The 15,678-nt window shown below is 34.8% G+C and overlaps 1 protein-coding gene across 10 annotated transcripts in view; it reads right to left on the bottom strand.

Annotated features, from left to right (window-relative positions):
- Positions 1 to 15,678, bottom strand: part of DMD (dystrophin) — a 990,047-nt gene that overhangs the window by 635,877 nt on the left and 338,492 nt on the right. For all 10 annotated transcript variants that reach the window (XM_066176982.1, XM_066176984.1, XM_066176989.1 and 7 more), the window contains 5 exons: positions 15,117 to 15,287; positions 12,979 to 13,161; positions 11,272 to 11,406; positions 10,371 to 10,520; positions 2,848 to 3,009 (listed from right to left, as the gene is read on the bottom strand). In XM_066176982.1, coding sequence (XP_066033079.1) covers positions 2,848 to 3,009; positions 10,371 to 10,520; positions 11,272 to 11,406; positions 12,979 to 13,161; positions 15,117 to 15,287 — 801 coding nt within the window. The remainder of the gene's footprint in view (positions 1 to 2,847; positions 3,010 to 10,370; positions 10,521 to 11,271; positions 11,407 to 12,978; positions 13,162 to 15,116; positions 15,288 to 15,678) is intronic.

Below are 15,678 nucleotides of genomic sequence, written 5' to 3' on the forward strand. Positions count from 1 at the left end.
TCATTGAACAACAAACTTACACATAATTATTTGAAAAATATTTTGTCATATAAATATAATATTTTCGGTACAGATTTATTTATATTCTCTCAGTTAATGAATACTTTAAAAAAAGTCAACAGCTGCAAATTCTTGTGATGACTTCGTATTTTTTTGGTAAGTTTAGAAATAAGAAAAATTCTTCCACTGGGATCATAAGATCAAGCATACAAACAAATAATCTTTCCTTTTGGAATACTGTTCTAGAATTTACCTCATCAAGGTTATCTCATAACTGGGCCTTGAGGAATCTGAACTGATTTATCTGTGTGGTCACTGTTAGTTTTTTGTTATTGTTGTTCGTTTTGTTTTGGTTTGGTTTTTTTGTCTGAATACATCATCTTCAGTTGTACTCCAAATAATTCAGGTAACTTTGGCTCTCTAGCATTAAAATCTCAGCGCCACATGGTGGAGTAAGAGGCACACAGAATTTACATTCAAAAAGTGATCTTAAGAGGAAGTTGAACAGCACACATCTGACTCCCCTTTCTTTCTGCCAGGTTTCTGAACAAACTAAACTGATCATTTCACTTAAACAGAGAAGCGAAATATATTTTTGTTTTCTCAGGTTAATTTCTGATCAGCTAAACCAAAAATTATTCCTCCTATCAATGCTCTAAATGGATTTGAATTTTTTGAAGCAAACACACAGAGCTCCCAAGCTCGGCAGCTTTCTGATTATAAATTCCCCCATATGTTCTTTTAGAAATGTAACACATATTGCTGAATGGGCTGCTAAATCCCTCAGCATGGATAAACAGATCCCTGGCCAGAAAGCAACATCACTGACTGAAAGATTCCCTTTCCAGCTGTGCAGACACCATTGTAGGTATCTTATATGAATGAACTGCTTTCAGCTCTAAAAAAGAAGGATGCCAACAGAAGTTCTGCAGGAGATACGGCCATTCAGGATGTGCCTGTTCTGCCACTGGATCTTTGCTGGAGGAATGACTCCAGCACAGAGTCTACCCACATAAAAATGATTGCTTATTCCCTTTCCCTCTAAGGATTTTAAAGAGATTCGCAACTGAACTTCAGAGAACTTCAATATTTGCATTAGACCTGTTCAGTTGTTAATTAAGTTTTTTTTCATTAGGTCTCACTGGCACCATAAAATAAAAACATGAAAGGTAAAAACTCAGCAGCCTCTATGCTGGTTTTCCCACTGGATATAAAATAATCAGGTGAACCTGACATTAGACAATAAAATCTCCAGAAAAATAATAAGTTCTGCAAAGGCGCTGAGTTGAAATTTTCTTATGAAAGTGCGCTAATTAAGGTTGATTGGGTTTTGTGCTGCTTAAGTTTTTTGAAGTTCTGAATTACTTCCTTTTACACGGCCTGTAGTAATTCCCAGTATGGTACCTGACAATACACATAAATCAAATGCATCCATGTGACATGTGAAACATGTCCAAACACACCAGAAAAAAAAATACATTTTTATATTATCTTTTCATATGCATTCAATTCATATCATTACAAGATGAGAAATTAAACTTATGCATCTTTTTTAAAAATGCAGGTTTTTACCTGATTAAAAAAATTGCTTACATCATGCATATTTCTACAAAGAAGAAAAATAATTCAAGAGAGTCAACACATAGCTAACATTGTTTAGGATTCAAACAGAAACAATTTTTCTAAATCTGATCTTATACTGATATAAATTAGAAGAAAATAAAGTAGGATAAAAATTATTTTCACAATGAGACTAAATCCAGATGTGATCCTGTTTTCCAGATACAGCATTTATTGACCCAACACACACATAAAAATATCTGCATGTACCTACAAGCCCATACACACAAAAAGTAACTAAAAAGTTCCTCCATCTACGTGTTAATTCAAAAGACACAGTAACATTTATTTCTTAAAGGAGAGAAAAAAAATATTTTCAGCACTGCATATATTCAGCTCTGAATATATTTAAGATCATCTAAGGTACTCCATACAAGATTATTATTTTTTAGAATTATTTAAAACTCTACAGGCATGCCAAGAAACCCATAATTGAATATCTCTTCTAAAATCAGTATAAAAGCACTCATTTTCAACTTCCCTGTAGCTTTTTTTCCCTTTTTACTTTCATAATCTGACTGCCTAAACTTAGATGGAATTAACAGAAAAGTTGAAGTATATAACACTGTAAAGTGTTGATAGTTTTATTGCAGAGATGTTCGGTTTTATTTCATTCATATTCTTACCCTCTTAATGCTGCAGTAAAGCAGACCTTACAGAAGAAAGAAAGAGTAAAAATGATAATTAGATGGATTTTTTTTATTTCAAAGGCTAAATAAACAATGTGTAAATATTGGAAAAAGCTTTCTCTAAACTTGAGCTGTAAAAATTTAAATATTAGTACACTGATGTGCACAATACAAAATAATTAAGAATGTTATCTATGTCTCAGTAATTTAGTAACAAACCACATAATCAACTTTGCAAAAGAGTCATCTAAGAGTAGTGAGAGTGATCAGTTTTCTCTTTCTAGGATTGGAGCTGGATTTTAAAGAACCACATTGTTTATCCTTGTCTTTCTAAAATTACTGCATAGTCTTCCATGATATTTACAGTCCTTTACATCTTCTGAACTGGTACATAATATAATATAAATCAGAAGGAAAATATGACTTTATCAGGAGAGTACCTTAAACCTCTCAAAGTAATCCTACACAAAATTTGCTTGCACTTTCATGCTGATCATGTTGCAAATCCTCTTTAACGAGAGGCTGAGGGACAACCAAACACTCTTTGGTTGATAAAGGAAAGTAGTAAACATGTAAGCTGAGCCTGTGTCTAACTCACCTGTGCTTCCTGAGGGACCTGAGCTGCATCCACTCTGTCTGCAGCATAGGCTGTTAGCTGCTTGTCAATAACAGTCAGAGACTCCTGGATCAAGCGCAGGGTTTTGTCAGTCTCCTGTGCAGACTGGATACTCTGCTCAAGGCTTTTCTGTCTTCTCACGGCCTAGAAACAACAACATTATGAGCATTCACACTAATAATGCATACGATACATTTTTTTCCACAGTTTTTTTTTCCCCCAAAAAAAATTCAGGCAAAGAATCAGACACGGGACTCCTGACTTGCTCTCCTCCACCTTTTTGTAGGATAAATTGCGCATCTTTTTGCCACCCATTCAGCTTTCTTGTTAAGAAACAAACAACACACAGATTGCACAGACAAGTTCTAGAAAGAGAAGGATCCCAAAAGAATAGTGTGTAAACTGAGGATATCTATTCAGAGTGGAAGATGGCAAAGCCGCAGAAGCAAACCATCCTGACAGTGCTGTCTTTCTTTCTGAGACAGAGAGCTCCTCCTGATCTTATTATATAATTCAAGAGACTTTGTTTACTGAGAATAGGGTTACTGTCATCACAATCCTATCCAAAGCAATCCACCTCAGTAAGTGAGAGGGATAAAGACTCTGTTGAGCTGGATTTCTCTTATATGAAGCATAAATAGCTGTTTGGAAGAGGCAATGCCTACTTTCTTCCTCCTGTGGGAAAAAAAATGTAGAAGTTGAATCTTGCTTCCACTCCACCAGTAGTGCCACCATGGCTTTTTACACAATCCTCTTTTGGAGAAGGATGTTTTCCTTTCAAAGGAGCTCAGCTTATGGTTTAACAAATCAGGACAATAAATTCTCCATCCAAGTTGTCCTTAGAACACACACATTAAACACTTCACATAAATGAATCGGATTCAAATATCATTAGCAGCACTTTAATAAGGCATTTATCAGGTAATAAATAACCCAGTACATTCTTCCATCTGTCACTGTGTCTACCCACAGACTCATATTTTATTTGGACCCCAGCTACTGCCTAGCAGAGTTCCTGCTTTATGCAAAGCACACAATAATTACCAACAACTTCAAATACAACACATTTTTCCTGTGTACAAGTCCAGCCATATTGCTCCCCACAGAAAAAAGGTGACTAACTTAATTTGACACGAATCAAAGGTGAAAGCAAGCACCCTTTAAATAACATTGCTAGGTATTCTCCCAATCTTCAAGTCAAATCACACTTTTTGTCTCTGGTAAGCCAGATATACTTTAATTTGATTTCATACCCATTACAACACTCTTGCCTTGAACAAAAATATGTCTCAGCAATTCAGTGCGAACATTTAATATATCTGCACCCTCTTCATGGAGCTCAGATTCTTACAGAGCTTCACGTGTAACAAATGAAGAAGATTATTTCTTGTGAACATTCTTGCTAGCTGTTTGACTTAGTTAAAAGATAGGGATCCAACCTGTATTTTCTATATTTGTTTTTGTAAGCTGCTTTGTGCTATTTCAAAACAACTGATCAGATAATCTTGTATCACTGCAAGTTCGAGGAACCTTCTCTGGAACTGAACAGCTTTACATATCAGACTCATGCTGTCAGTGTTAATGGGAGCACTTAAACTACCAAGTTATTATTACCCTACTGCAGTATTAAGGCTTGCTACTTAACTTACTTTCATCTTCATCTGATTTGAGATTTTAACATAAAAATCTTCTCAGCCTGTTCAAAGCAGTGAGTTTAAAAAACAGAGCTGAATTTAAAAACCACTGCTTCCATTTACTTTGGCACTATTTAGTACTGCTTTGTAAGCCTGGCTAAGACACAGACTATCAATCCATTTGCGTCACTACGGGCTAGATTGAAAGACACATTAGATCAGAAACAGGATAAGTAGCTTTCTGCATCCAATGGGTAAGGTCATCCTCCTGGAAGAGTGGAAGAACCATGGAAGAACTTCCCTGCTTTTATACTGGTCTCTGTGTTTACTGTCAGGACTAACACACCCACAGAATCCATTCCTCCTGAGGACTGCAGTGTCCTTCTCTGCAGAGAAGTTTCCCATTTAAAATAAGACACTGAAAAAGTTCCATTCTTGTCGGTCATCCAAACAAGTGCCTGCACTTTCTGGAGAATTCAAAATGCTGGACACAAATTTGGTGCTATATCTATCTGATAAACTAGATTTACAATAACACCTGAAGATTTGAACCTCTGTTAAATGCTGTCCTATGCTAACTGCAATTTGGAATTAAGGACTAACTTAAGTACAGTTACATTTGCTGCCACCTGAGAAACAGAGTGCATTGCATACATGCAATGAAGTAGCAGAATGCATGCAAATTCCCAAAGACAGTATCTTATAAAGAATAAGTGGTGACTGAAAATCTCATCTGTGTGCTGATATAATCAGAAAGTATGTATATAAAAAGCACATTTTAAAATACAAAAAGAAAAGATTCCCAAACTCATTGATCAAATATTATAGCAGATAAGCCTAAAAAAAAGTACAGCAAATCCTTGCCTGGGTCTGACTGAATTTTTACACTTGTATTTCAAGCAAATATGAAGTCAGATAAATATATATTCATGGTTGTGATGTCTTTATGTGCACAAAATACACACACACACAGTCAAAAAATTCCCCTTTCATTGTCCACAGAGGGAATTTGACTACAGCCTGAGAACCTGTGTTATATTTTGCCTCTTCCAGTTGAGCTGAAATCTTTTCCCATAGCTGTGAGCAGTTTAAGTGAATGAATAGATGATGTCAGACCAAGACATGAATGCACCAGTAGAAGAGAGGAATTATTTTGGCAATGGGAGAAGAGACACAGCTGAATTTTGGGAAATAGAACCTTCAGAGTTGTGGTGATTTTCTCAGATGTAAGCGGGTGCTACTTTAATTTTTTTTGTCTGTATTGCTTACTGGAAACAGACCCTGCCCTGCATGTTCCTCTAAAGTCAAGCTCATACCTGACCTCGTTGAATTCCCCAAACAAATGGAATGAAAATCTGTACAGTCATCTTAAAAAAGGTATGACACACTCCTGTAATGTAGTGTATTTTTCCAGTACACAACAGCTTATTCAAAGATCGAATCTTTTCACTTAGTAGGTTCCTGGTACTTCCACTGCCATTGCAGAATATTGAGTAAATTCAGTCAAGGGGAATGCCACAACATTGAGAAGCCGCCTTCTTCTCTTTCAGTAGAGTTGGTGGGCACAAGCATTAAAATGCTTTATAAAAAAAGAGTAGTCCTACTACACACTTGCACCTGTGGACCTGAATTTCAAATTTTTTCTTTCAACTCATGTCTGTCTGTGTGAAAATCTATTTGGACCTATGTTTTGAAGATATGTGAGAGTTCAGCGATTAAATTTTAAATATTTATGATATAAAAATATGTAACTTTATGACATTCTGGGTGGTTCATTTGTTTATTTGTTTCCTGAAATATTATGGGTTTTCTATTCCATGGTGGAAAACAAATAGATAGCTTAACAGTGTTGTGCGCAAATGGGTCTGAGAACATAACAAGAAGCTCCAGCTTTGCTATCAGATCATAGTCAATAAAGCTGAAGGCTTTGGTCTATAAAGAGAAGTGGATGACAGTTACCTGCTAAATAGAAAATCTCAGGAAAAAAAAAAAAAAACACCTCTTTAATTATTTCTGAGCCAGCAAAATGTTGACAGCTGTAAAGGAAAACTAACTAAAAGAAAAAAAATCTGCTGTTAGGCACTATCAGAATGAAAAAGAATTTTTTTAAAAAAAAGGATTTTTTTTTTTTAAGTTTCTACAGGGTTTTTATAGATTTTTAGTTGTTTCATGATAAACATAACACTTCTTATGATATGATGTCCTGCATAAACCTGTTAACAATTTACCAAAACCAATGGTAAATGCAGGAAATAGCAAAATTGCATATTATCCATATAAAATGCAGTATTAAGGAAGAGGACCACAGTTAATTCTTGGATGTTGAATGTTATTATATTATATTTATAAATATTGCCACTTTTTGCTTAAATAATACATTTCATCTATTTAATGATATCAGTCACATGCAGTTACTAAGATGTTGGTTGGAGTTGTAAGGTTGAAAACCAAGTAATGTTGAGGCAGTACTCAATAGTTGGGCTGTGGGAGAACAAGAGAACAAAACTCTTTGAAAATTATGGCACTTATACTACATAGGCACATTTATTTAAAATGCAATACTAAATTCATTAATTAGCTTGTAAGTTAAAGCTCATGGAAAACGGTCAGTTAAGGAAGACGGAAATTGTATCTTGTTGGGGGTTTTTTGTGGCTCAGTTATACTTTTGTATATTGAGAATAATATTTTCTCAATATTGAGAAATATTGCCACAGGCAAAGTTGAAAAGTTAGGAAACTTTAAAATTCCTTCCTAAATTGTTTAAATGACTTTAAAATTCAACCTGACTCTTGGTGTTATAAAGGTTGTGACTGAGATATACCAGAACTTCTCTGTACCCCTCGCATCCAATTCCAAACATGTTAGTCTCCACTTAATCTCAGAGTGGATTAATGCTTGTGCTTAGACTTTAATTAGAAACACATTCTTTTAAAATTCAAAACATTATCTTTGGATCCATGAATCTTTAATACCCTCCAACCCAGAACTAATTCTTCTGCAAGTTCTAGGAACATTACACTCAGTGCCTATTGAGTACATGGCTACAAATATTTGATCTCTCAGCCATTAAGTGATATTCAGCTTTGACCCACTTAATTCCAAAACTGCAAACTGTACCAAAGAAGACTCTTCTACCTCTTTAGGTTATCACTGCAGGCAGATAATGGCTCAGAACTTTTAAAAGCAGCCCTCTTAGCAGCCTTCAAAGCAATCATGTGGAGATGGGGCGTGAAATATTCTTTCTCCTCTGGAGAGGAGAGCAAAACAGACAAATTGTGTCAAATGATGAATGTGTGCTCTTTGAGAGAAACCAAAGGTAATCTTCAGGGAAGTCCTAAAATGAATTAAGAGACAGGACCCAATAATAATAATAGAGTCTAGTGTAAAGCCCTTGTGAACAATAATATTTTGTACAGTTTTTTGCAAGCATAGTTTTAAGAATATCCGACTGACATTTCTGAAGTTTTCTGGACGTAAATGACTTTCAGCATTGATGGTTGCTTGCAATATTAGCTTCAAATTCTTCAGTGTCTCTTAAATCCCATATAGAGCTGTTAGTGAATCAGTCCTTGAAAAGTAAGTATAGGGTATATCCTGCTTATCAGTCAGCCCCAAATGTTCAAAAGCAAAATAAACATGCTCAGTCTTTGTTAACTAAGGAAGATAAAGCACACAAACATAAAGCCATTATCTGCCTTTAAAAATGAGTCTCTATCTCAGTAGCAAAGTTGCATTGTCTTGCAGCATCATTCATGTAGAAGTGGGTTGGTTTGGTTGCTCTATTAGCAGTGAATAAATACTTCACATATCAGTTTCTGTCCACATGAGCTTATTGTCTTGGTAATCACCTGCACAATTATTCAAATAAAAACAAATAACTTCACCACTTTAGGATTGCCAATTAGCCTGTCTGAAGAAGTGACCTTGAACATGAGCTGATTTGTGTTATGTGCCTGCAATGTATTTTTATACAAGGAGAATGCTGCTTGAATTTCAAGAGACTACACAAACAGCACAGAAAATTCAGTATCAGGAATCTCCGAAAAAAAAAAAAAAAAAGAAGTATATCTTTCCATTTCAGAGTCAGATCTCACCATTACTATTAAAGTACTTATTATCTGACCAAGCTTTCAAAGAAGCTTTTAAAGAAGTCCTCCACACCATTTTTTTTCTATCTTTGAAAGAAATTGGAGAGCAGTGAATAAATTTCTAATATATTTTGCCTATATACTCATCCAAATTATTTCCAGAATTCACACATCATCTTCATTATGTGATTTTGACACTAAATCTCTGCAGCTTTATGAATTTTGATTTAATATCTATTAGTGATGACTGAATAGTATTCAACTACCGCTCAAAAAGACTATTTCAAATTGTTGTTCTCACACCCTCGAAGCCTTCTGCATATTCCTAGTTTTCTAGTCAGTAAAAAAAAATAACAAATACAAAGAAGAAGAATTCCAGAGAGTATATCTGTCTGCTTCCAAACAGAAGTGAGATTAGGAAAAAAAAAAAAAAAAAAAAAAAGGCTACAAAAAGAGAAGAAATTTATATTTACTTTTCTGTTATGCCACCATCCGGCTGCACAGAATTATGTGAATGCCTGCACTGCACCAGAACCAACCACCAGGCTCCTTCTCTCCCCATCCTTCAAGTTTATTCTCAAAACAGCGGAGGACCTTCCTACAATTTTTACTGTAGTGTTTTTTCTTCCACTGTTTTCAAAAAACAAGTACATTTCCATCACCACAAAAGAGGTTTGTTTTTTTTTTTTTCCATTGGTAGATTGTCATTCTTCTAATACAGTTGCTTTCCAAAAATCTGCACTTGTGCATCATTTATATCATTGTAACTGAGTAATTTTTGACAGTATTTGTAGCTTATCTTCGAGCATCTTCTGCTTACAGTCATGAAGGGGGCTTTCTACTTCCTTTGCTAGGTCTTTCCCTTACAATTCTTTCTGATCTTTACCAAGTACTGAGATGATATCTTCTTCATATTTATAGCATATTGCTAGATTTGGCTCTCCTTATGTTACACATTTCTATACTGAAATGTCTTTTTAAACCTTCTATTAATACAAATATACTTATTTATTGTTTAATAAAAATGTACCTGTAAGCAATATTACTCATATTCAATTTTGAAAATAATTTGCTTCTCACTAAGAATTTGTCAGAGAAAAGATCTTATCTATACAATTAAAGATTTAATCCACTAGATGGTCACTCCAATTTTGAAATTTTGGGGTTTTATTGGTTTTGCCTGGGACTGAGTTAATTTTCTCCACAGCAGCCTGTATAGTTCAGGGGTTTGTATTTGTGGCCAAAACAGTGATAACACAGGGATGTTTCAGCCATCACTGAGCAGGGGTTCCACAGCACCCAGATCTTCTCTTTCTCACTCTGCTCCTTACAGTGAGCAGGCTGGGGGTGGGCAAGGGGCTTTGAAAGCCAGGACAGCTGACCTGAGCATCACACAGGGTCATGCTCAACAACAAAAAGGGGTGGGGAAAAGTGTTCCCAGAATTGTTATTGGGACTGGCTGAACATTCGTCTCCTGGAAGTAATTTCTTCTACATCACTTGCTTTTACTCCTTTTTTCTTTCACTTATCAAATCATCCTAATCTCAATCCATGAGTTTTTTCACTTTTGCCTTTTATATAATATCCACCAAAGTACCAGGAGATGTGGAGTCTTGTGGTGCTTTGCTGCCTACTGGAGTAAGCCCACCACACCCATGAAACCACTTCTTATGTAAAATTTTGTTTGTGACCTGTTTTGGAACTGTATCAACAAAATACCTCTTTTATTTTTTAAACAGTTTTACACAGTCCTCTACTTAATGGGAGGATGATTAAATATACCTCCTGTTGAAGTTCTTCCCACCGAGTATTGAACTTCTCAAGTTTCTCATTGATCAGCTCATCCAAGATTCCACCATCTGTCAAAGTCTGAGCCAGTTCCCGAATCTGGTTTCGATTATCTTCTGGATGTCTCATCAGACGTTCCAAAGACTGAAAAAGGTCAAAAAAAGTAGTTTATTTTCCTTTTTCTAAATAAGGTTCTACAGAGCAATCCCAGTTTTCCTTAAAAATATAAGAAAGAAATTTCACATTTCATATACAATAAAAGTAGAGAAAAAAAGATTAAATACTTATGCTCCATGCCTTGGCAGCTAATGTTCTGTATTACAGATTATGAAGCACGAAGATTTTTCATAAAGCAATAAATTTAATGCCAAATTTTAAAGATATGGACTATGCCCAATGAGTTCAGTGAGAGTAGTTGTACCTTAATATAAAAAAACTTGCTTGAGTATCTAAATGGATGAAATTCAACAGCACATTGATGCAAGATTTTTTATTTTGATGCACTACAAGCATTAATTTAATTTATATTAATTTTAAAGGCTTCATGATTAAAAATTAAGAAATAATAAACAAAGTTGCCCTGCTATGATGAAAACTTGCCCTCTCTGAATCCTTCAACATTTTTTTGATTGGCTGAAGTGAGCTAGCTTTGCAAAAAAAAAGGTTTATCTTTACCAGAACTGTTTGACACTCAGCACAACACATTTAATTATTGTTTGATTAAGGTGGATTTGAATTCAAAACCTCATTTTTTGAATCCAGTAAGACCTTAGGACTTCCAAAATATTCTGCACCTTGTTCAACTATAATGCTAGTTCACACTTTATTTAGAATGACATGAAATTTACAATTTATCAACACATATGATTTTGCTATTATTTAAGTCAGCACTTACATCTAAAGACTCAGAAATCTCTTCTGCACCTCCCTGGACATTTTCAGTGGCTTTGAGTTTCAGTTCAATCTCATTCAACCATTTATTTTCTGCATCCAAATATGACAATAATTCGCACCAACATGCCCATACCTCCTGATGAAGAAAAGGTTTATTTAGATTGAAAATCTCAGAGAAAATTTTCACTCATTAAAATACTGAAAACATTCATGTCTCTTCCCCAAAGCAACATGGTTGATGACCAAGACTTATGGGGCCATATAGGTGATTTTATTTGCCAGTACTCATATCATTCATATAAATATAAAACACAAGTAAACCATCATTTTGATTAAACAGAGCAAAACCACAGAAAATAACATGAAAATGTGAACTCTTCTGCAAAACAAAACTTGAATCTTCATTGCCATGTATTATCCACTTTATATGTTTTCCGTAAATTTTTCTTATAGAAATATAAAAGTGAGCAGAATTTTAAAGACCCGTGTTAGAAATTTATGTCTTTATTATAAAAATGCACTTAAATTCCATATATATTCTATATATTAATTGCTTAAATCACAGGTTCATAAAATTTTAGGTTTTAAGAATTCAGACTAAAATCTCTACAGAAATTAATTCTAAACCACATTTAGTTCAGTTTATAGACCTTTTAAGTGCTAGAGTACTAAACATAATGGTGTGAAATGTTCTTATTCTTCTGAAATTAAATTATTGTCTAATATTTATTTATACAGTGCCTGAAGATACTTAAATAAGCAGATAAAAATGGCACTTTATACAAAAACAAAACATTTAAATGCTCCATAAATAATCTTTTTTGTTCCTTTTTTTTTTTTTTTTTTTTTTTTTTTTTTTTTTTTTTTTGTTAGTAGAAGTTAAAATAATGTTATTGAAATGCATTACACTCCTGGCAGATCAAGCTTCCCAGAGTGCAATTCATCTCACCTAACTTTGCTCACACCAGATTAGGGTTATAGAAGGATATTAACACGCAACAACACCTCACCAATGATCAGAGTAAATACAGATTACCAGTTTAGACTACACATCTAATTTTCCATGGTGAAATTTAGACAGAATAAAATTTATCCTGGTATATTATTGAGGTTAGCTCTTGCAAATTATTCACAAACAAAATTTAGCTCTTGCGACATTAACAACAAAAAATTACATCTAATTTATCATCACTACTGTATAATATAAAAGCAGTCCCATGGAAAGAATCTGAAATGGAGTTGGCCAAAATGGCAGGGTCAACTCGAAATGCATGAGAAATATTCAGTTTGCCAGCAGAGCAAATGCTGTTCCTGTGCTAACTCCACCTGACCAGTTTCAGGGCCATTCAATCAAAATCCTTGGCCATGGAAGAGAGAAACCTAGAGGAGCTGATGAAGAAAACATCACAGGGTTGCAGCAAAGCCAGATTCCTGGTTTGACCTCAGGAGGGATAAGAACCTTGATCAACCATTGCTGCCTCTGACCTAAGAACCATGTCTCAGTCTTTTGCAACACAACTCTCCAGCAGATATGAGTCTCAAAACAACTTTCTGTGTGGCTCATAACCCGGGGTATGTGATATATGGCTCATAAAGCCAGGACAGCCTTGGGCTACCCACAGTGCTATATGATAATATAGCTGTGCTCTCCACCTTACTTCTCGCAGTTAGAAGGGCTATAAATACAACAACTGACAAGTTATCAAACCTCCAAAGTCTTCCACTTTCCATTCAGCCTGCTGCAGAGTTTCTGGTAGCTGGTAATTAGAACATCAAGCTCTTTTTTCAAAGCCTCATGAGCTGCTGGTGGAGCCTTTGCTATAAAGTTATTCACGGAATCTGTAATAAGCTTCACTTTCACTTCTTTCTGAAGAGCTTCCTCTTTTGCTCTCTGGAAAGGAAAAAAAAAGGAGAAGATGTAGTCCTGGTTTAAGAAGGAAAGTTATTTCTAGTAACTATTAGAATTCTCTGACAGAATTCTAGAGGGAGAAAAAAACCCCAAACAACACCACAACAAAACAAAAATACAACAGGAGACATTTAATTCCCAGACTTTCTGAAATAATCTTGAATGCATCCAAAAAACTTTTGTTTCATTTCATTGCCAATACACAATACAATTTAACATCTCACAACCATCTAGTGGTCTGGAGCTCCCAGACTAATGGAACCTTTCAGTATTTTTTTTTTTTTCCCAAGAAATGCTCCAAGAACATTTAGTATCATAACTAACTAACTACAAATGACCACCCCTCCCCCTCCCCCCAAATCTGTTGTATTACAAATTCGTGTATCCAGATTTAATGGTAAAATCACAAGAAAGGCAGAAAAAAAAATAGATTTCTTGTCACTGTCATTATCCTGCATTTAAAAAGAAAGTCAGAAAATATTTTTTCTCTATTGTATATCCCCCACTTTTGCTCTTCCCTCATTATGTGGTCTCATGAAAAAGATGTTCATACTTAGTACTGTTTCCTCTGAATGCTTCCAGGTGTCTATGAATGGAATCATATCCCAACTGGAAACATAGTGATGCTATAAAAAGTGCCATCAGGCCTTCACAGGAATTTACAATGAGAACTCCCTGCCCAAAACACATCAAATCAAAACCATATTACTGACAACATTTTTTTTTTTTTTTCTCTCTGGGTCTGAGAAAGTTCATGAACCAGAATAACTGTGATCAGGCTGCCATTGCTAGAGAGGTTTACAAGGTTGCTCTTGACTGGCCTATTTTCTAGCTGTGGGAAGAAATGGGCTGCAGAATGAACATGGAGTTCTGGTCCAGATTTTCTCTGTTGTGAGATCATAACAAATGATCTGGTTATTTCCTAGGTCAAGGTGCCACAGTCTGAACTTGGCTGTAATTCATCTGGGTACAGAATATCTACTAGGAATCCATAATGGTGTTTGTATATAAAACTATACATTTTACCTGTTTTAATATGAAGTGCAATGTGTAAAACTGAGTTTTGCTATTTAGTTACTAAAAAAGAACTCTATCTTTAGAGCAGATATTTACTTTTGATATTATTCTCATTTACAATTGAATTGCTCCATAAATTTCCTTGTGTGTACACACTATTCAGAATGTATTCTGATTGGCAGCAAATTATTTGTGCCAGTAAATAAAGAAATCATCAGTTGCATGGTCTGAAACTCCCAAACACTGGGAAAAAACATGGAAAATGAACAGTTTGAAAACAAAGTGTTGGACAGATTATCAAAGCTATATATATAATGCCAATCAAGTTATAATCTGGCTTCCTGAACAGCAGAAGCCAAACAATTTACCTTTGAAATAAAAATTAAGCCCACATCCAGAGGCTTAGCAAGAGTGTATTTAAAGCATGTATAACAAATTAGTTGTCTTTTCCAAAGGCATGTTCATCTCACATAAACGAAACATTATTAATTGAGATCAAAATATGCTATTTCTATATTCCTATATTAAAGACATAATATTCATACATAGCATACACCAAGATGCATCCTAACGTTCTATTTTTTTTTCTGCTCATTCTAATGCAAAGAGAAGACATAAAACTGATTTCACTCAATTGGTGCTAACACCCAATTTTTAGGAATTTTTCCTTAAGTAAAAGTATGTTGAAGCTCAAATCAATATCCAATAAAGCAAGTTGGAAATAAAGCAATGTGGTGTTGGGGAATATCAAATATCTTCTAGAATACTCCATAGAGAAATTACTTCAAACCACCTACTGTATTTAACTTTAGGCAAGTAGATCTGAAAAGGCACTTTCCTAACAAGAAGTGTAGACTTCCTTTACAATATGAGAGCTTCAAAAAGAAGGTTGAACACAGCTGAAGGAATTAATCTTTTACCTTCAGTTCCTCAACAGCTTTCTGTAACTCATCAGGTGTTTTATACTCAAAATCTCTTTCCAAATATTCTTCCTCAGCTTGTGTTATCCACTCGTGCATCTCTGACAAATCCTTTCTGAGACTCACAGTCTTATCCAAACCACCTTTTAATGCAGCCTTCTTAGCATAGGCCTTTAAGAAAGAAAAGATTACATAGTACTTGAAGCAAAGCTACTGTAAAAACTTGACAATGTTTTAGCCTGAAAAGAATCAAATTAAATCCTATATTAATAACATTGCTGTAATTAGGCAGATGTTAACAAGTAATTAGATGGATATTAATAACAGAAAAAAAAGTACTACATCCTTTTTTTTTAGCAAATCATGGCTGTGCAGAATGAGTTTGTAATGATTCGAGAATGAAAATCTACACCATATGCTGATGTCATCAGAAAACAAATCTGGGAAAGAACATCTCCCAGGGATTATCTTCTGTAAGATGTAAAATGAATAACCACAGGAGACTCTGAAAATGCATTCAAGGGTAAAAACAAATGCTCTTGAGCTATAAAGTCAGATGACC

Source organism: Chamaea fasciata, unplaced genomic scaffold, assembly GCF_029207755.1.
Source record: "Chamaea fasciata isolate MVZ Bird 193981 ecotype frontalis unplaced genomic scaffold, bChaFas1.0.hap1 SCAF_2, whole genome shotgun sequence".
Classification (NCBI taxonomy): domain Eukaryota; kingdom Metazoa; phylum Chordata; class Aves; order Passeriformes; family Sylviidae; genus Chamaea; species Chamaea fasciata.